Source organism: Amia ocellicauda, chromosome 10 (assembly GCF_036373705.1).
Source record: "Amia ocellicauda isolate fAmiCal2 chromosome 10, fAmiCal2.hap1, whole genome shotgun sequence".
Lineage (NCBI taxonomy): Eukaryota > Metazoa > Chordata > Actinopteri > Amiiformes > Amiidae > Amia > Amia ocellicauda.
This window is the reverse complement of record NC_089859.1, coordinates 3,298,124-3,318,657: the sequence shown is the minus strand read 5'-3', so window position 1 is coordinate 3,318,657 and position 20,534 is coordinate 3,298,124. Positions and strand designations below refer to the sequence as shown.

General features: G+C 45.6%; 1 protein-coding gene across 1 annotated transcript in view; it reads left to right on the top strand.

Annotated features, from left to right (window-relative positions):
- The window catches only part of efnb1 (ephrin-B1), a 75,848-nt gene extending 55,601 nt beyond the window's left edge, over positions 1-20,247 (top strand). Inside the window, exons 3-6 of the mRNA XM_066714733.1 lie at positions 7,816-7,908; positions 12,669-12,803; positions 15,993-16,369; positions 16,609-20,247. Of these exons, the coding sequence (XP_066570830.1) occupies positions 7,816-7,908; positions 12,669-12,803; positions 15,993-16,369; positions 16,609-16,689 (686 nt within the window). The 3' untranslated portion in view covers positions 16,690-20,247. The remainder of the gene's footprint in view (positions 1-7,815; positions 7,909-12,668; positions 12,804-15,992; positions 16,370-16,608) is intronic.
- Positions 20,248-20,534: the final 287 nt, after the last annotated feature.

Sequence of the window (20,534 nt, the reverse complement as noted above, 5' to 3'; positions counted from 1 at the left end):
GTGGGAACCGCAGCGGTGTGTTAATAAATAGTAAGTGACGGCTCTCAGATTTAACAGCCTGGTTATGTAACTTTGCAAAGAGGCAGCGTTTCATTATCATCAGGGTTGAGAAGCACGGTTTACAGTTGTAGTTCAAGCTGTGATTTAAGAGGGATGTTGCCACCTTGAGGTGCTGACTAAACATCACCCGAGGGACCGATTGGGCAGCACGGAGATCTGTTCGGACCTCACAGATGTGCTGAAGGAGGGCTGAGACAAATGCTCCAGCAGATGCCTTGTGACATGTTTTTTTCTTTTTTTTTTCTTTTTAAACTCTAACTGGGTGCAAACTGTGGCAGCAGCCGCATATAGTTTGTGTTTTAAATCCATGAATCATCACAATAAATGATCTTGAAAATTGACCCTGAATATTCATGATCTCATTTGACTGCATTTAGAGGAAACCAAAGCGGAATGACTTGCTCTGCTATTGTGCGACTGTCTGTGCATCCATGCAAAGCGGCAACAGATGTATTTCACCTGGTTTTCATTTTGCGTTCTGTCTCCAGAAACGTCTCTGACAGACTCTTTTTGTCGAGGCTTGTCCAAAAGTTTTGCCAAGGGGGAGAACTCCCATCCTGTGAGTTCAGGCTCGTCTCTCTCTGTGTTGTGTCCTGGGAGGTGCGTTGCCGTGTTTGTTCCAAGGTGTTTGTTTTGTGGCCCGCCTTGACATCAGTCTGTGTGTTTATCTGCACGGGTCACACAGGGGGCTTGTTGCCACTAAGACGAGTGCCAGTGTTTATATTCGAAGCACTGCGACTGGAGTAGCTTTGACACTGTGATGCCGGGAGGATGTGCACGAAGACACGAGACACATTGTCTTTTCTTTCTGTAACGCTTGAAAGTGTTCTCTGTCATTTCAGAGTTGTGAATGCAGGAGAAAAATGGAAGCATCTCTGCTTTGGAGCAGCTCCATTGAATGCATTATGCTCTTATTGTCTCCAGTGTCGATGGTGGTGGACGATTGTTGTGCAAATCTGAGGTCAAGGAACTCACAGCTATCTACGATTTTAATATACTTTCAATATTGAGTCACAAATTCAAATGCTGTCATTTTCATACACCAGGTTATTACACAACACTGTCATCTTCATTTCAGTGGAACGTGGATACAAATACTATGAATATATTCCCTCCTCTCACAAAATGACAACTTTTGAACAATTTTGTATCTAGAAAGTCTTCAAATGCATCTCGTAATAAGATTTGCAGGATTAAAAATAATCTGTTTACTGTGTATAAATTTAGTAAACTGGTGATTAATATTTAAAAATCATTTTGGTAAGTTATTGTCTTTCTGTGATAACAGTATCCAGTAGAAACATCAACTCGTAGGCAGGATATTTGCATACAGTATAGGCCTCTATTTTTCCTTTTGTGATCTTTTACAGATTATTTTTTTCTTTATCGTACAAAAGGCACATATTACCCAGAGGTACTTTTCTGCATCTGTCCAATAATTCACATTTGTTTTATCGGGTTGTTAGTAAGATAATAAACTTTAAAAGTGTGATATTGACTTTCCCAGTCTGGATCAATGGGTATGGGACTTGCTCTGTGAGAGAGAGAAAAAAACAACATAATCAGCAAAGCTGTGAAAACCAATATGATCTTGTCTGTTTTGCACCTATTAATACAGTCTGTCTACACGGTGTATTTATTCAAAGCACACCAGAGCTAGCGGAGTATATTTGGTTTCTGATTCTGCCTTTGTTTTCTTCGTCTCCTGATCAGAACTGAGAAAGCAATTATAACGTGCAGGGATAGACTCCGCTATTTCAAGTGGGTAAGTGACATCCGAGCTTTGTCGTGCAAATAATTAAAGCAAGCCGCCCCCATTCTCGGCAAGGACAGGCTAACATTTAATTTGGAGAGCAGGCGTCCCCTTCCAAAATGAATTTGTCACTGCAGGAGATGGCGGGGGAATAATCTGTGGAGAGATGTTGGTTTGCCTTGTCAGTCCCTGCCTTCCAGAGATGAAAGTGCAGCGTCTTGCGCTGAACCCGGCACACACATTCGGAAATCTATAATTCATAACATATTCAAGGAGGGTTCCTCTCGGAGCGCCTTGTGTAAACTGACAAAAACTGACTGAACGGCAGCAGCTGTGATTAATGCAACCAGATCTATGAAAGGGTTTTATTTCCATTTAGGTGTCTGAATTAGGAGAACCCAGCGGAAATAATATCAATCAACGGTGCGTGTTCAGATTATTTCCAGTGGCCAAAAGACAAATGATCCCTGCTTGTGAATCACTGGTGAGGGTGTTTCTGGGAGTGAATTAGTGGTCTGACTCGGTATTTGCCCACATTTAGATGCAGTTTCTTTGGTTTTGAGTGAAAGCCCCAAATACTTGAGCCGCAGCGCACAGATCCCGGGGTTTTCAAGATGCTCGGCGTCTGTTTGGGCATGTCGGCTTGGAAAGCACACAGCCGTCAGGAGGCAACACGTTTGACTTAATTAAAGGTGCTAAGAGGGAAACAGAGAACGGCGGCTTATTTGTTTTTAAAACATCGCGCAAAAATCCCTCGGAGTCTCACAATTAAATCTGCGGCTCGCGTCTGTTCAAGAGGAATTAATTACTCGCAGAGAACCTTGTGCTTTTCTTCTCCCAAGTGTCAGCTTCAGGTGTCCGTTCCTGAGAAACACAGAGAGGCTTTTGTTCCTCGAGGGAGATGTTTGTTAATTGATGTTCACATCCCCAAACTTTTAAAACTTAATGATTTGTTTTTTGGACAATAAATGAGGGCCTTGCTCTACCTCAGCATGCTTTTATGATCCAGAGGTTTGCATCGGCGCAGAGGACTCGTTTAAAAGTGCTTTTGTCTTTGTTGTGCTTGGCACAGCTCTGGCTGCCGACTCTTCAGTAGTGGAGGCTTAACAAGCTGTTAAGTGAGTGTCTGAACTTTAACGAGTGCGGCCGGCTTCCTCACCGGACCCTTTGGCAGCACACCGGGGACGACGCACAAACATCTGACATGTCCTGGGTTCTGGTGACCCATTGTGGAGAGCTATAGGCATTCCTGTTGGAGGCGACTGCTTTTCAACTCGTTTCAGAAACGCAACCGGACATATCTGTGTCCACTGCCTGTACTGGACACTGTAATTAGTCGAACATCTAAAGGGTTAATGCTTTAAATGTCTGGGAGCCACAATGTGCAGAGACTGCGCACAGCCTGGTGGTTTTCAAGTTTGACACCTAATAATGCAGCCCTAATCTTTCACACACACCCCCCCCAGAGCGCGGCACCCCGAGGCACGTTGCTCTGGATGAGGTTAAAGGGGACGATTCACATTCCAACCAAAAGCAGATGGTTAAGGTATTTTAGCCCTTTAAACAATTCTTCAGGAAATATAAACTTGCACCAAAGCAACACACACAAGTTTAAGATGCACGCATTAATGCACGACACTAACGATGAATGATTTAATACTACCTGAGTGTGTGCTTTTCTTATTTACTGTGTGTGTGGGTTATTTGTTGAAACACAAGATCAAGTGAATAGTTAAAGCGATTGTTTAGAGCCGGGCCTTTCCCTCTCTGTTTAACTTTCCCGTTACTAGCAAAAGCCTTCCCAGGATTAGAGCTGATGAATGAAGTTTTACTGCACTTTTAAGGCATGTTACACTCTTAAAAGATTATCCTTCAAAGCAGTTATTCATTCCACACACGCCACAATGCAAGGTCCCTGGAGCGACGCTGTAGTGTGTGTCTTTTCATATCTGTTACACAAATGGCACAGACTCCGCCACCGTCGTGTTTATCTTTCTCTCGGCCCCGTTAGTGCCATTCATGTAACGGGGCATCTCTCAAGCCCCAGCTCCCGGGCTTCGCTGTGCCGGTCAGGTATGCCCGAGCTGCCTTTTTTCCAGGCAGAGAGAACAAGGTGAACAAAAGGGCCCAGTGTGTGTCGTGCCACGGCGGGCAGCAAGCGCCGATCGGGGGAGCCTCGCCCGTTGTTTTCCTTGCAACAGGATCTCCTTTATATCGCATGCGCGGCCGGTGATGGCAGGCGAGGAGAGACGGGGCGCTGCTGCCCTTTTCCCCGCGCCGCGTTTCATATCCGGTTGTCGGAGGCAGTTGCCGTTTTAAAGCTGGCCTTTGTGAAGCTGCTGAGGAATGTCGGAGCTGCTGAGCTTTCTTTACCCCGACAGCCATGTTATCACTCTGCTGAAATACACGGTTTAGGGTTTTGGAAATGAAGGTAGAGGGTAGAGACGGATTTTCTTTTCAAGCACATTTGGGGTGAGGGGAAATTCTCCATTTATAATGTAGAGCCCAATCTCTCATGGTCTTATTTATTTTGTTCCCCCAATAGCAACATTTTATTACTTTCAAAAATAAAGAAATAAAACCTCAGTATTGCAGAGTGCTGTGATTTCATTCGTCTTTGCTTTTTTCTTGTTACATATACATATATGGAGTTTTCCGTTGACGTCTCTAGCCTAAAGATGTCTAATGGAAGTGAAGAGAGCGAGGGAGAGAAAAGACGAGGCTCCGAGTCTCAGTGTGTACAGAAGCCCGATTCGTCAATAGAGTCGTCTTGAATGGTCCCGCTGCTCTCCATGACCGTGCCACTCTCTCTGCGTGGCAGCTCGGCACCGCCTGGCACCCTTCCCAGACCGATGCATCTTAATAGCGGTGACATCATCCGGGCAGTAACCCTACTCCCACTCAGCACCCCCCCGCCTGCTAATAGACCGTTAAGGATCCATTCGGCAAACTGAAACATGATTTGTACCGCCGGTAATTGCTCTTCCTATTGATTGGTTTTGGTTTGTTTGTTTGTTTCTTTTTTTTTTTTTTTGGTCATAAAATCATCATGAAGAAATCATAGTCCGATGCTTCCCATTCATCCCTCTGGCCGTGTGCGTTCCCCAGCACCGGACTGGAAAACGCTTGTGTAAAGGTTGTGGTCGTGGTGTGGCATTGTCAATTCTGAGTTGGTGCCTTTGAGGGTGTGTGTCTGTGTGGTACCTGATACCTCGAAGGTGATGGCAAACAGAACCGACTCATGCGTTCTCCCTTTGGTTTTTTTCCCTCTCGCTCCATCAAACGAGTGAAGGTTAACCTGTCACTTTTACTTCCACCGAACATTTGTTCACCTCCGCCCTCGGCCGGCGCAGGTAGAGAATTAAATTCACACGAAAGGAAACTGCCCCTCGGAAAGAGTGCGAGGGGAGAAGAGCGTGTCCTGACACAGACATGGACCACTCCGCTATATTCGCTCCCCTGTCTCTGAGAATTGGGTCATCCAGGTGATCTTCTCTCCGAAGTTCGTTGCCTTCATCAGCAGTCGTTTGCTTTTAATTATGCCTTTTGAGTTAGTCAGGCTCCTCACATTAATAAAGCATGAAGCCCGTGTGCGTCAGCCCTCAGATTCACTTCACCGGGGCTCTGGGCACGAGAGGCTCTTTGGTTGAGGAGCCTACAGACTTGCTCGACTTCTGTGGTCTTTTTTAACCCGATTTCTCTTTTCAGAATCGTCTGGGATGCAGTGAAATGTGTACGTTTTAACATTTAAATGCAGATCCCACTGTCTTTAGAGGACATTCCTTATCACTGTGATTCCCGAGTGATTCACTCTCTGTTGTGAGGGGAGGAAGAGTGTGTTGCAAGAGCTTCCCGTTTCCAAAATGTTGTAGATATCTCCCACAATATGGTAGTTAGCTGCAATCCGCAGTTTGAGCCACATCCAAAATAGCATATTTGAATAGAAACCACACTGGAGGAGTATTTAGGATCATCGTCCATGTGGCAGACACACAGTCTGCTTTTTGGCCATTTTTGAATCCGAGGACAAACTTGCCTTCATTAATCGACTGAGAGTGGAGTCGAGATGCAAACCCATGCTGTGTTCGTCGTGATTAGACGGTGGCTGAGGCCCGCTAAGGACAACAGCGCAAACGGACACACAGAAAAGCCCACATGGGTCGTACATTTATGTGCAACAGAGTGCAATCGCGATTCTCAATCTGATATCTCCGCTTGTTCCACACTAAACAATTGCTGACTTATCTCCTGGTGAAACATAGTTACATAATCAGTTATTAACAGGAAAGAAAACAAGATAGTTCACCCTTCTTCACCAAACACGTGGGAATAAAAGCCATCAAACGAGTAACTAAATTAAGAGTTTGTTTTAGTCTAATTTCTTTATTTCCTGTTGTCTGCTATTTTTGTTTCTCTCCCGTATTTCTATATTCAATTCATATTAGGAAGTCATATTATTTCAATAAATACCATATATCAAGAACTTGTTTTAAAATAAAATTGATAAATCTACAATTTTATTATCAATATTGCCTCTACAGAATAGTAAGACATCTTTAGAGAAGAACTACATTTATAACAAAACAAAAACTCCCTTCAAAGTCTGGAAGATGACGCATCTCGATGAGCCAGTGCTGGAGAGAATGTGTATGAAATGAGCTTGATCCTCAAAGCCCGGGTTGTGTTAAATCCCTTTTGAAGGGTTCGTTAAAGCGGCCCCAGAGTGAGGAATGCTGGGAGTTGGTTGCGAAGAGGGGACAGAGACGCGAGGTTAACGAGGAGCTGTGGAAGTAGAAATTCCTCTCCCCCGTCCCCACAGAAGTGCTGTTCTCATGGTTCCCCGCCATTGTGCTCGGGCTGCAAAGAGAGGGCTTTGATTCTCGTGGAGTAGGATCTAATTAGGTGACCACTTTCCTAAATGAGTCCTCAGTCACGACATCTTAATGGGGGTGGAATCTGGACAAGTTAATAAGGCAGACGCTCTTCGAGAGTGGAGAGGGAGCCGGGGCTGGGAAAACGGAGGGGTTGGAGGTGAACAAACCCATGGAGACAATCTGAAAGGAATCGGGCGAAAGGACTGCAGCTCTGGCCGGCGCGGACCCGCCCCTGGTGTCTGGAGCCGGCGCATTATTTAGACCCTGAGACTCATTCAATCTGGGTCGTTTCTCCGGCTCAGAATAGATGCCGGTTGTGCCACATTGTCTGCGACTCGAGCTTTCACGAGGCAGGGCTGACAGAAAAGTAGCAGGGCCTTCTTCGCCCTCAATAGAGGCTGATTTGAAGACAAGCCCCCCTAGATAAGGGTTTTAGCCTACTGTGCCACCCAGTCACTAATTACAGGGCGTTCAGAAAGGGAAAGTTAAGCTCTCTGCTTTTGCAGCTCGCTATAATTGTCGCTGGCAGAACTCGCCTTGCCAAACTCTCGGCAAATTCCTCGAGCAAGAAAGGGAGAAGAACAAAACCCCAGTTTAAGCTTTGAGTGGAGAAAGAAAGAAGGGAAAAAAGCAAAGTGATTAGCAAACAGAAAAAGGGAGCTGTGCAGCGTGGATATGTCGCCCGATTTCAACAGCGCTCTAGAGTTGCCACATTCCCATGGGATGCGATTACAATCAGGAGCAGTTTCTTTGTGAGACGAGAGGCCCTTGTGTGCTTTTTATCATCCATCACATTTATATACATATGGACGATAAATATATATATATAAACACACACACTTACATTGAGAGCAAGATTAAAAACCTCCTGCTCTGCTGCACTGTGTCAACTCCAGACAGGCTGACAGTGAATCGCAGAAGCCACCTGCACAGGAAGCAGCGGGTTTAGCAGACATCTCCTTACAGGCCTGAGACAGGGCCGGGCGCAGGCTCACACGGGCCCTCGCCACGGCCGGGTTTCAGCCTCTGTACCGTTCCTCGTGTGGACGATGTCTGCTCTGACTCCCCGTATTGATCGATGGCTGATTGTTTGGTCTGTCTCTGACGTGTGGATCTGTTTCCTTGTAGCCACATCCAACGGGACCCAGGAGGGGCTGGAGAACAGGGAGGGTGGCGTCTGTAGCACCCGCTCAATGAAGATCATCATGAAGGTCGGACAAGGTAAGCCTCGGCCCGCGTTACATCGCAATTAGACTCTCGGTTTCATCGAGGCAGCCAAGCGGCTTCGCTCAGACGGCCGCCGAACTGTAATCAGTGGCAGGAACTGGTCCCTGCAGTTCTCTAACGATCGCTATTGTTGCTGCCGCCGGTGGAATACAAACACGCGGCTTCTCTGGTGATCAGGGGCGTCTGTAGCTGTAAATTACTGCGCAGGAGTGGGATTCAGAAGATCTGTCCCAGAAGACGGTTTGTTAATAAGCACAATGTCTGCTGATTAGTACGTCTGTGACGCATCTTGTCATGTCTCCGGTTAATAGAGTTTGATAAACTGATGAATACCTGTATAAATGGAATTCAAACACAAACCGAAGGAGAATATTTCAATTGATAACAATGTCTGACGTAGTTTACATGTGATTATGTGTCAGGAAGCACGGGTTGAATAGATCCAGAGTATAAACACTGAGCGCTAGTGAAGGCTCGGACAGTCATGACACGCCTGCAAGAGGAGCGCTTCGGCTTCGTGAGCCGGCGTTGATGAGCCGAGCCGCCCCTGGCCGTGGAGTCAGTCGAGGAGATGGAAAGCAGCCCAGCAACTGACATCACAGCTCATAAAATGTGCATTTCAGACCTGCATTACCTTCTACTCTATTTGTAACCTCTAAGGGGAAAGGAAATCTTATTTATTTTACATTACATTTATTATACATGTATTTTTGAGCATCTCAAAGACATTTCAGGTCATTTTTACTTGTTAACTTCTGTGAGAGAGTCCTTTTGTTCTTTCTGAAGCTGGTCATCAATTCCCAAACTCCAGGAATTATTTATAACACAGCGAGGCGCGTGTTTAATTGTTCTGGATGCTTCAGCTGTTGCAGACCCAGGGCCCCGGCCTCAATAACGCTACACTACACACACAGCCTCCGCATGACAAAGCGAGTTGCTCCCACAGACGTGCCAGCGCTGCTCCTTGGCCCCTTTCAGTCCCTGATTACGGAAAGCCCTGTGGTTTGGAGACGGTGGTTCTGTGAATCTTGTAAGAAGAGCGAAACAAAACAGAAAACCACAGCTCTGGACTTCTCCCGTGATTGTTCACCAGATGTGAGAGGTGGAAAAAAAAGGAAAGAAAAGAAAACCCCCCAACAGAAGCCATCACTCAGCAAGTCCTCTCCCCGTCCTTTATCCCTGCCAGCATCTCGGGCTGACCTTCGCCTTCTACAGATTGAGCTCGGCCGAATGGCGCAAGAGGAATCTGCCCGTCAGGGTCGCTCGGAAATTCCTCCTCGTTTAACCTCCCTGTCCGTCCGCGGAGGGACACGCAAACAAATACTGAGAGAGGGAGGGGAACGCACCTTGCCTGACCTCCGAGGAAGAGAGCAGATAACATCGTGAGTTTCCAGATAACCGGAACCCTGTGGATTTATATTAATATCACACCAGGGTAATAATTACCCCAGTGTCTGCCCAGTGTACACATTAGTAAACAATGAACACGATGATTAGCTCAAAATCTCCAAAGCAAGTCTTTACACATTGTGCCAAATCTCAGCCTCTTCTCCCGCAAGAGATATGAGTTTATTTTGGGTGTTCTCGGCTGTTTTTTTTGGTTTTGTATTGATTATCTGTTACAAAGACGTACTGTTGCCGGTGTCTCTGCAGGTTGTCAGTGCTTCACAGTGAAATTAAGAGTGTGATTGCTTTTTTATGGCATGCTATATTACGCATGGATGGTTGCAAAGTCGTGTTTTTCATACCTGTCATGGTTAGTTCAGATGCAAAAACTGACTCTGTGCAAAACAAACACACATTTTCAAGTTTTAATATGCAGTGTTCGGAGTAAGGACTTTCTCCACGTGATAATTGCGATGAATCTTGCACACATCTGAGAAAGTCCGTTTTGTTTTTTTCCTTTCTATTTAACATTCCTCATGGTTTGGGTGTAACGTTCTGATTAAAAAAATATATACAGAAAAATGCTGCAATTGTGCAGCAGAATGTCCCTCATTAACTTTCTGAGTAGATTAATATTGGTTCCATCAAAGCAACTTTTCATGTTTAGCAAACAACCCACAAAGAAAATTGTCCTCCGCATTTAAACAGATGGAACTGGTAGTAAAAAAAAAAACAGGTAATTTAAAGTCGGGGCTGTTAAAAGCTGATTACTGCAGCATGCCAACCTAAACAGCGCGAGCGAACAAACGCAAGGCGCTGACAAACAAGGGGCTGTTTAAACAGCTTCAGATTTAGGTTTTTTTTGCCAAGGCGGATTTAACTCAGAATTAGACTTCTGAAGACGACTTGAACTGTTTGTTGACTAAACATGCTGTCATTATACATGCAAACTGATCTGTACACGTCTCCAAACACGCACAGCAAGGCCACCGGCTTGTGCATCAAAAGGGTAAACATGATACGAGAGAACCACGCTTTCAGCTCATTTACCTGACTGTCGTTACCATTCATAAAGCAATACTAGGATTGCTTCCTCATACTTCAGTATCTTTTCAATCTTAAACAGGTGGCATAGTTAGGAAAGAGGAATGCATATATAACGATAACACAAATATGAAGAAAAAAGATAACACAAAATTGCCCTCTGAGGCTTAATGATTTACAGGGGTAGTTGATATCACTTTTCTTTAATTTCCTACTTGTTGCTTACATCATGACATAATAGCTGAGCGAGAGATGATAATACAAACAGTGTAACTGAATCGGTTTAATGCATAACCAGTAAACAGCAAAGCAAGGTGCAAAACCTGAACCTTTAAAAGTCCACACAACTAACTCGGCTAATTCAGCAGACTTTGATCAAACTCTCACAAGCGTTCCAGCCGAGCGGAGCTGTGGGTTTTCATACACTGAGGGGGGGACACTTTTGGCAAAAAGTTTGACGAACGTAAAGCTGTTTTGGTTAGTTATATAGTTAGTAGAGGTACCAGCAGTCAAAACACAATATATTGCAGGATATATTACACAAGCATGCAATTGCACAGATGTAAGTACTGGATTTCTTTTACTTGAAACCGTGATTTGGGGACTTTGACTCTCTGTCAGCCTCTATGCCAGGCAACACAGCAAACGTTGACTATTTACTCGGTGGTACCGAATATCTTCATCTTATCTGCGTTTCAACACCGAGCCTGTTTGTTTTTACCACATATATACCCTGGTAGTTTGAAGTTCCTTGGGAACGTCCTCTGCCTTTTTATGGTGCTGCCTAAACAAAGTCCCTGTCAGACGAGAGGAGAAAAAAATGATATTGAAAATACACCAAAAATATAATAATAATTCACAGCTTGTAGAATGAATAATGTGTATTTTTAAATGTCTGGCTAGGAGACCGCAGGCCGCTGTACGGTCCGTTTGTGAGAGTCATGTCACACTGGAATGCACCGAGTTCTCGAACAGAAACATTATATTTTTTGGTAATTACACATAATTATCACAGCATACCTAAGACTGAGCTTTAATCATAAAACGAGACGGAGAAAAATCTTTAACTGCTTGTATATTTTAACATTCCAGAAACGTGTTTCTTTAAGTTGATTTCTGTCAAAGTTGGGGGTCTGTTTTCCCCCCTTTGATATCATACGGCCTCCAATAATGTATACCGTTCTCTTCGGATGTGCGTTAATGGGCCCACTGGGGTGAAGACGTCCTGGAGGCCCGTCTCGCTCTTCGCACGCCGGAGACAAAACCCTTCAGAGTTGCAGATGAAATTACAGCGTACCGGTCCTCTCTGTTTTATTATTATTCTGTCAGCTGATGATGTACTATCGGCAGCCTTCGATTCCCTTTCATTATTGGAGGATGATATATGAAAATAAAAACATATTTGCCTTTTTTATGGTTTGGGAATAACTGCATTTTAAACATGTTGTTTCCAAATGAATTGCTGCTGGACCCCAGTTTTAAAAGAAATTGTTTCAGGATAAAGAAAATGCATCACAAACAAACAAAACAAGAAAAACATCTAAATGGAAGCACATGGATTCAATATGTTATGTTGCCTCTAGCAGACGGCCTTTATGTGTTTGGAAAAATTGCTTCTGTGGTTCCTTGAATTGAAAATCCCGAGGTACGACTCAATTCCTCATCGCTCTGACGTGAGTTTGGCAGCAAGGGGTTCAATTAGAGACTGTTGTGTGTGCTCTTAAATGTCACGCTCGGAATTAAGTGGAGGGGGAAATACACACTCAGCACATTATTCAAGATATCCTTACATTTTTATGGCAAACAACTTGAAACCCCGTGAAAATGGCTTTATTTAAGATCCTCCTGAGATGCAACACCATAAAATAAACCCAAATTAATGACCGATATGCATGACTTGATTGCACTTATTTGCTAATGTCTTTAATCATTTCTCTCAAACCTGTAAACGGCGCCCCAGAGTTGCACCCTAACCAGTTTGCGCTTTGTTACGAACAAGATGTAGCAGCCAAGGCCGGTGTGTAGAGGGACTGTGTGCATACAGATCTGAGCAGAGGCGCAGGTTTGAGGGGTTGATTGTCCCCCTGAATATCGAGAGAGCGTCAATTTGTGCCCCACTGTATGAAACGTACGATTCTTCATAGACGTTATGTAAGAGTTAAAGAGCGCAGAAAAAACCCAGCGATATTTGATTTAATTACAGATGCATCTCTAACTAATTCCACAGTTTCTTTATTTAATCATTTATCCAATCATGTATCCTATTATTTATTCACACAGCCATGCAGTGTGTTGACGTCGTGTGTCATGTGTTACCGTTTCAGACCCAAACACGGTCATCCCAGACAACACGTTGACCGACGACTCGGGCAAAGACACGGACAACTCGGTGAAAGACTCCACCACCAGCCCCGCCAGGAAAAAAGACCGGGACGGGCCAGAGGACCAGGGCAACACGGGTGAGTGTCTCCTCCTCCTAGCGCTAGACATGCTCCAGACAAGCAGCTCTTGTGTTGTATGTTATTAAATATGTGTTGTGGGGACAAATTAAGTGATTTCAGCCTCTGAGACTCTCTCGTGGCGTCGCTTCTCTCGGACGTGACACCTGTGAACACGCCTGAGCTTTCCCGATTAACTGAACTTTCACTGATATTTAGATTTCATTCTCGGAAATGTTGCGTCTGATTGGTCTTACAGTAGGTGTTTAGAAAAGCGATGTGTTTGTTTGGTTTTTGGTCCGGGTGTGAGAGACTGAAAACAGGGGATATTGTTTAGACCTGCGCAGATAAAAGATGCTTTTCACAGCAGATAGTGCCGCCTCTTTGTGTTTTTAGTTGAGTATTCCCTTTGAGTTTGAATGGTGTTAAGAGAATAAAAACTGTTGGTATGAATAGTTTCAATATCTTCACTAAGAGGACATTTAATCTGAGCGAGAGACTGTTTTTCATGATTATTATCTAATTCTGCCGAGTAATTCAGTGCTTAAAACTCCAGCTTTCATCTCCACACGATCGGCCTTTATTTCGACAGCCGAGTTCGTTTGTTATATCAGTGTAATTTCAAATGTCCTTGATTTGATTGTAATACGCACTCGAAGCAGACGAGCGTCGGGTTTTTTTTTTTTTTTTCTTCCTCTTTCAAACTTAATGCAACATGCGGGTGCTGGAAAGTTGTGCCACTCAAGTTTTTAATTACACGAGTGGTAATACAGATAGACGTGCCGTTCGAGTGTGGTAATGAGAAATTAAAACCGTAACCCGCGATGGTGCGCCGGATAAGATAATCAGGGACTATTAAAATCAGTCGGCGAGTCCGAGGCAAAGAGGGGAATTTCAGGCATCTCCACGTCGGACGTATTAATTTGTATTTGTTTTGCTCGGGTTTCAGTCACTAGAGGGCTAGTTCTGGTCGGGCCTAGCGCAAAAATGTCAGATTTTATAAAGGTTTGGAGAGATTCCCCCCCAGAACCCAGTGCCTGCTGAGGGACAAAATAAAATCAGATGTGCAGAATGTGCCTTCGCTTCCCAGCCGAGCGCGTGCCAAGACTCCCACGCTGCGCGTTCCTTTCAACGGTAATGCTGTGTGTGTGTGTGTGTGTGTGTGTGTGTGTGTGTGTTACGCTTTCTTTTCTGTCCTGTTGCTTTAGCTGAAAAAGAAGTAGGACAATGTCTTAACCACCTGTAAGGTAGGACTTGGCGCGTCGCCCTCGTGGCTCACCGCGCGGAGGAATGTAATAAAAACGGACTGTTTATCACGCCTGTCTGCCCAGTGCGACAACTGAGCTGCAGCCAAACGTGCACAGCGCGGCCGTGCTGCCGGCATCTCGGTGCAGAGAAGCGAAGCTCATTATTACAGGCGTTCAGCGAAGGCTAATTCTGGACTGAACATGTCCATATTAGAGTTAAACAAATGCTGAAAAGTGCATTTGCATAACGTTCTTCGGGCCTCGGATTAAGTGCACGACTCGGGGAGTGATCAGGAATTTAGTAGAAGAGGTAAAGTGTAAATATAACATTATTATATAATAATTATGATAAATATTGTGAAACTAACTTGTTTTTAAATCGCCTAGGTCTGATTTTTCTGAAATATCAAAGAAAACTGTGAGTGACTGCCTTATTGAACTTCATCTGTTACAGTTTTGTAACAGCAGTGAACACTAGCAATACACCGGGCCTTTTCATTTAAAGCTTGGCCTAGTAAATTGCTATCGTGTGAAAAAGCAAATATCCATGCATGTCTCAGCTGTATTGAAGTTACAGTATTCAATCTAAAGCAAGTGGATTTGGAAACCTTTCTTTTTTAATTAAAAGACGCATTGCAGATATCCGTGTTGTGTAGAAACACACGGGTCTGATGCTCAGACCCACACACTGCAGGACTTCGTGTCGTGGTGTTTGCTGGGACCGACACCTGCTTCTCCTAGCATTGCTGTTCGACACTCTGAGGGAAAGACATATTTTACACCTTAAACTGATTCCTGGCAGCTGCGTCTTTCTCCCCGATATTGATGTTGTGTATGATGGTGATGGGTGTCTCGCACACATGGCAGCCGTGCTCATGTTAGTGCCGTTGTGTGTGTGAGGCCCTTTGTGTCGTGTTGTAACGCGAGGGCTGAGCGCAACCTGACAGGCGCAGTCTGCAGCAGAACAGCTTTCCGGCGTTAGCGATGCGCCGCTGTAAGAGCCGTTTCTCAGTGAGTCATGCAGTCGAGCACAGATGTCGCGTTTGTCAGAGCTGCAGGCGTGTCCCCGTCTTCGTAGTAAAGAGGCATAAAGAGGCAGCTCAGGCTGAAGTTGCAGCAAATATACATAAGTAATCTGAGGTATAAAAGCCTCTTCTATATTCCACTTGTGTCCGTCTCTTGTGGACGTCTCAGATGGAGGATTTCTCTGTGAAAGAATCAGAGCCACAAATCACAAGTCCGGCCTCTGACTGACATGGATCTCTGCGTCCGGCTGCTTTGCATGCGGGATATTAATGCCATTTAGAGACGTTTGCATCGTGTAGCGATCGCTTCCTGTGATACCTCGTCTGGATTCCCGCTTAGACTGACATGTACCTGCCCAGTCACAGTGGGGGGTTTCAAAGCGAAACAAGACGCTGGTCTCGCACGGGTTAAATGGCACATCACATTTCTGTATACGCTTTAATTTGAGAGGAAGAGAGAGAGGTTGGTTCTGGACTCTGATGAGCTTCATTTCATTCCACAAGAATTCCAATTTATAGTTTCATACACTAGTACGATCAAGTGTTCTGTCTGCTTGAACAGTTTCGCGCGCACATTGACTGGAGAGCCGAGCCCACTGCATCCCTGCCGTAAGGAAAATCCCCCCCCTACCACATGTGTATACACACACACACACAGCTTTAATGACTGTAAACTGAATTTGTGTTAAATAATGAAGTTACGATTCCCAACAACTGCAGCTGCAATTCCAGTGCAATTCCTTCTCATTGGGGATGCGTTCACTGTTTCTTACTGTCCCAGAGCAACACGCCTGTACGGATCCGCGCGAGACAGACGACCCGCAGTCTGCGCCAATCACTCAGTGTCCTCCGTCCATGTACATCCCCGGCACTGACCTCTCTCTCTCTCTCTCTCTCTCTCTCTCTCTCTCTCTCTCTCTCTCTCTCCCCCCTTGCAGGGTCAATTAACCAGGACAACAACACCAACTCGGGCGAGGGCATCTTCGGCTCCAAGCCGGCGCTGTTCGCGGCAATCGGGGCCGGCTGTGTTATCTTCCTCCTCATCATCATCTTCCTCATCATCCTGCTCATCAAGATCCGGAAGCGGCACCGGAAGCACACCCAGCAGCGGACGGCCGCCCTGTCCCTCAGCACGCTGGCCAGCCCCAAGTGCTCGGGCAACGCTGGATCTGAGCCCAGCGACATCATCATCCCGTTACGGACTACAGAAAACAACTACTGCCCTCACTACGAGAAGGTCAGCGGAGACTACGGCCATCCAGTCTATATAGTCCAGGAGATGCCACCCCAGAGCCCGGCCAACATCTACTACAAGGTGTGAGCGCGAGGGACGGACACGGAGAAAGACAACCACAATATAGGACTTGTGTTAGAGAACTCTGGCCTACTTTTCACTACCTAGACCTTCTGATGTTGGTAGATACCTTTTGATGTTTAAACGGTGACACGAGAAAGAGAAGAACACGAAATTGAATTTGGATACCCTGAGCTGAGCGATCACAGGGAAGGTCTACTTGGACACAGCAGTCAAGACTTTGCGTTTTCTCTCCGTAGGCCGAAGCATTTCACCTGGGCCGGTCATCTTCTCTTCCTCCTGTTTCTGGCCAGCCCTTGGGATGTACAGTCCGGTTCTGAGCCGCACCGCCTCCGTCTTGTGCCGTTTTAACTCCGTGGAAGGAAGAGGTTGGATCTGAAGATGACGGGGCCTCGAAACAAAGTGGCCTCCGCTCTCGCGAGAGGACGGGAAGGAACAGGGTCACCGTCGCCCCGGCTAGAGGGTTGTCTATCACACAAGGACTTCATGGCTCTCGTGAAGCCTTCGCCGTGGCTCTGGTCCCAGGGCGCGGTGCAACGACACACAGTATCACAGCATCTCTGTCACACCGCCACGTGTTCCTCACTTCTTAAATGGTTATTTCTCTTTTTTTTTTCACTGAATTTTGTTTGTACGGCTGTTTATTATTTTACGTTTCTCGAGTTTATACACCAGACAATGTACACTCTGTAGTTCTTCACATCACGGACATTCACGGCACTTCCCCGGTCAAAACGGGCCACAGCCAGGTCACGCTAACTGGACCGGCAGTTAGTTCTAGATTAAAATGGTCTAAACCTGGTCAGCAGATAATAAAAAGTCTAAAACATACGTGACTTCTGCTGACGAGTGAACGAGCGGCACACACAGTGCATGGTTTCTGCACGAGAGTCACTGGGCGCTTTTCCTTGCGATCGCTGCGGCACGAGATTATGAAAGTTAAACTCTGAAAGCAACTTCAAAACAAAGAGTTTGTGTCTCTGAATTACAGGTCGCTCGTTATCCCGGAGAGATGTGAAATTCGAGGCGGCCGGATTAGACCTGCTGACCCGAGCGTGGCAGCCTCTCTCTGCGCGAAAAAACAACCGCATCCAATCGGTCTGACAGAGAGCGACGTGGAAGCAATTAAGATGGTATCGGCCGGGTTCACCCAGAAAGCTGCGCTCGGGGGCGGATCTGTATTCGAGCTCGACGAGTCCGGGGGTGTTTTAGGATCTGAAACCTGTCGGTTCCTTCGCCGCGCCTGTCCTGTCCTGATGAGGGTGCGATCTCCTCTCCTGCTTCGATCCAGGGCAGGGACTGGACAATTGGCATCTCCTCCAAAGCCTGGCTCGGTGTGAGGAGTATCTCTGGACACGAGACCATGTCTATCGCAAAGTCAAAAGAGCGTCGTGACAGTATAGTGACAGAAACCTTCCAGACCTCCCTACGCTGGAGGGAGAAGGTGAATATTGAGCCTTAAAAACGAATTCCAAACAAATCAATAAGAAGTGAATATTTTAACTTTAACTTGAACCTGTACTTTTACAGTTTAGTTCTAAGGTTACAGAGAGCTGATGAAATTCAAACTCTTTCACAACAATATGCTTCATAATATACCTTAAGTTGAGAGTCTCCTTTTTGTTTTGTTTGGAAAGTCAGAATCCCTGCGGGGTGGAAGGAGCTTTGCTAAGAAACCCGGCGCCGTTCACTTCATTCCGGCTTTAAAAACATCGCTCTAGTGAACTGTCCTGCGCTGACACCTGTTAGTTTGTGTTGCCATTAGAGCGGCCATCTGGCAACTCGGACAGGAGTGACCTCTGTGTCTCGCCAGGAGCCATGTGGCACCGTTTCTTAAAAAAAACATCTTAGTCGTCCGTTTTCTTTTTCTAGGCTCCAAAAACAGATATTCTGAAATGATGGAATATTTTAGCTGCTCATGATTTTTGATATTTATTTATAACTCATAAAAATCCATGCACCTGTGTTTTAGTTTCTTGGGACTAGTGTCTTCAAATGTTCAGTATGAACGATCGCAGGTGGAGGAGGCGGTCACGCTCAGATAGGAGGAGAGAGAGAACCAGGGAAACCGGGTTGGCTGCTCGTGCTCAGAGGGTACTGGCGCCGACTGCTCTCCTGGGGGGTGTCTACTAATTGTCTTAAATGCAACTATGGAATCCTTTTGTACTAATTGGAGTTACGCAGACGTGTTTATGAACGCATGGGCCGGAGGTTCTGTGCGACCCTGATGCCTGCAGCGCTTTGCCGCCCGTCAGTGCCGCTGTGTTCGGGGTGTGCCATAGGGCTGACCGGCAGCGCGGGGGGACGCCCCACATCCCCAGGGCCTAGCGAGTCCGAATCAGCAAAAACGCCACTCATGCCATTATTGTGAAGAAAGGAAAACCACGAGACGTTTTGTAGTTTTCTAAAGTCAGTTTTAATTTTTTTTAAGTACCCATATGAGTATACTATAGTTTAATGGAATTACCTTTGTGATATGTATTTTATTTTATTTCACTGTCTGTCTGTATTTCTTTGATCGGCCGGTGTTGTAAAGAGACTCGACTTACAATCTGGCGAAACAACAGTACCATTACAACAATGTACATATGTGAAAAAAAGTTAAATTTAAAAAGTTAAATTTATTAGAACCCCATTTATGAAAATATCAAAATAGATTTTTTTTAATGCAGAATTTTTGTAAATAGTTGTCTTTTTAAAAAAAAAAAAAAGTTTGTATAAACTTTTGAATTATTTTGTTTGCTTTTTTTGTTAGTAAAAGAAAAGATAATACAAAAAAAATCTCTTAGAACGGGTGTGAAACATCAGCTGTACATCTAAAGTGCCAGGTCTAGTGACGTGAACGATGTTCCTTGAGCTTCACCACGAGTGCGGTCTTCACCTTTGAGTTCAACATGTTCAGCGTTGGCATACGTCTGAGTGGGACACAGGTTTAAATTGTATTCCTTTTTTTGGTTTAGTTTTTTTATGAAATTGAAATGCTTTCTGTGACACATTTACCCCTCGATATCACTAGAACGATGTAGTGAACCTTTCCAGGGACTTGAACAACCAGTGACGTCACCATCGCTGCCCCAGCCTGATCCGACGCAGGCTCCAGGACACCGCTGTTAACGCTCTGAATCGAAGTGTTTATTCCCACTGTGGGAGTGTTTTATAGATCGACTCTCAGAACAGGTTCTGGGATCATTCTGGACCGACTCAAACCGCACGGCCCGTCGCGGTCTCTAATGGGCCCCGAGGCAGTCGGTGAGGTTGATTATTTCGAAGATGGCAGGCTAGAAGAGCCTGCAGCTTTATTAATGAAGTATTCGAGCCCCGCGCGGCGCTGTCCTCCCCCACGGCGGCCCGAGCGGTGACCCTCGACCCCCTGAATTACCACAATATTAGCACAAGCCCTGCGGAGCGCGTGACCCGGCCATCACGGACGCTGCGCTGCCCTCGCCTGCTTGACCTGAAAAGACATCGCAGGAGGGGCTGTGGAATAAAACCAGCAGCCCCTCGAGTGCGTCGCCCTGCCGGCGCTGGGGGGGCACAGAGCGCGGTCCGTCTGCGTCCGCCGGGTTCCGTCTGCCGCGTGAACAGTGCCCCGCTGTCCTGGTTGTTCTCGTCCCCGACTCCTGCAGCACCCGTCTGTTGCATTTCTTTCTGTTCATGTTAAATACACAGTATTATGTTCAATGTACATGTATGCAAACCCAGTGAATATGTGTTTCTTCGTATTTGCTCCATAAATGTCTGTTCATTTTAATTTTTGCCTTTCACAAACGCAGCTTTTACCCAATTCAACATAACCAGTTATAATGGAATCTGACTTCCATGAGCCAAGTTTGAAAACCTGATATTGCATATTGATAAATAAATTTTTCCTATGGAAACCTGTGTGGTCTGATTTGTGTTTATAAAACAAATGGCGGACGGGAGCAGGCAGAGTAGAGCTGCTTTCCTTCCTGCCTGACTGACACGAGTCAGGTCTCTGTTGAAGGTTTTTGTGGTTAATAGGCACACATTGCACAGCCCCTGTGGTGGTGTTGTGCTGATGCAGTGAATACCTGTGTTGTCATTCTGTCATCATGATATCAAACATTAAAGAGTGACCGCAGATCAATATAGTCAACATGTTAAGAGTTATTAAGGAAAAAAATGAACTGGTCCATATTTGGTA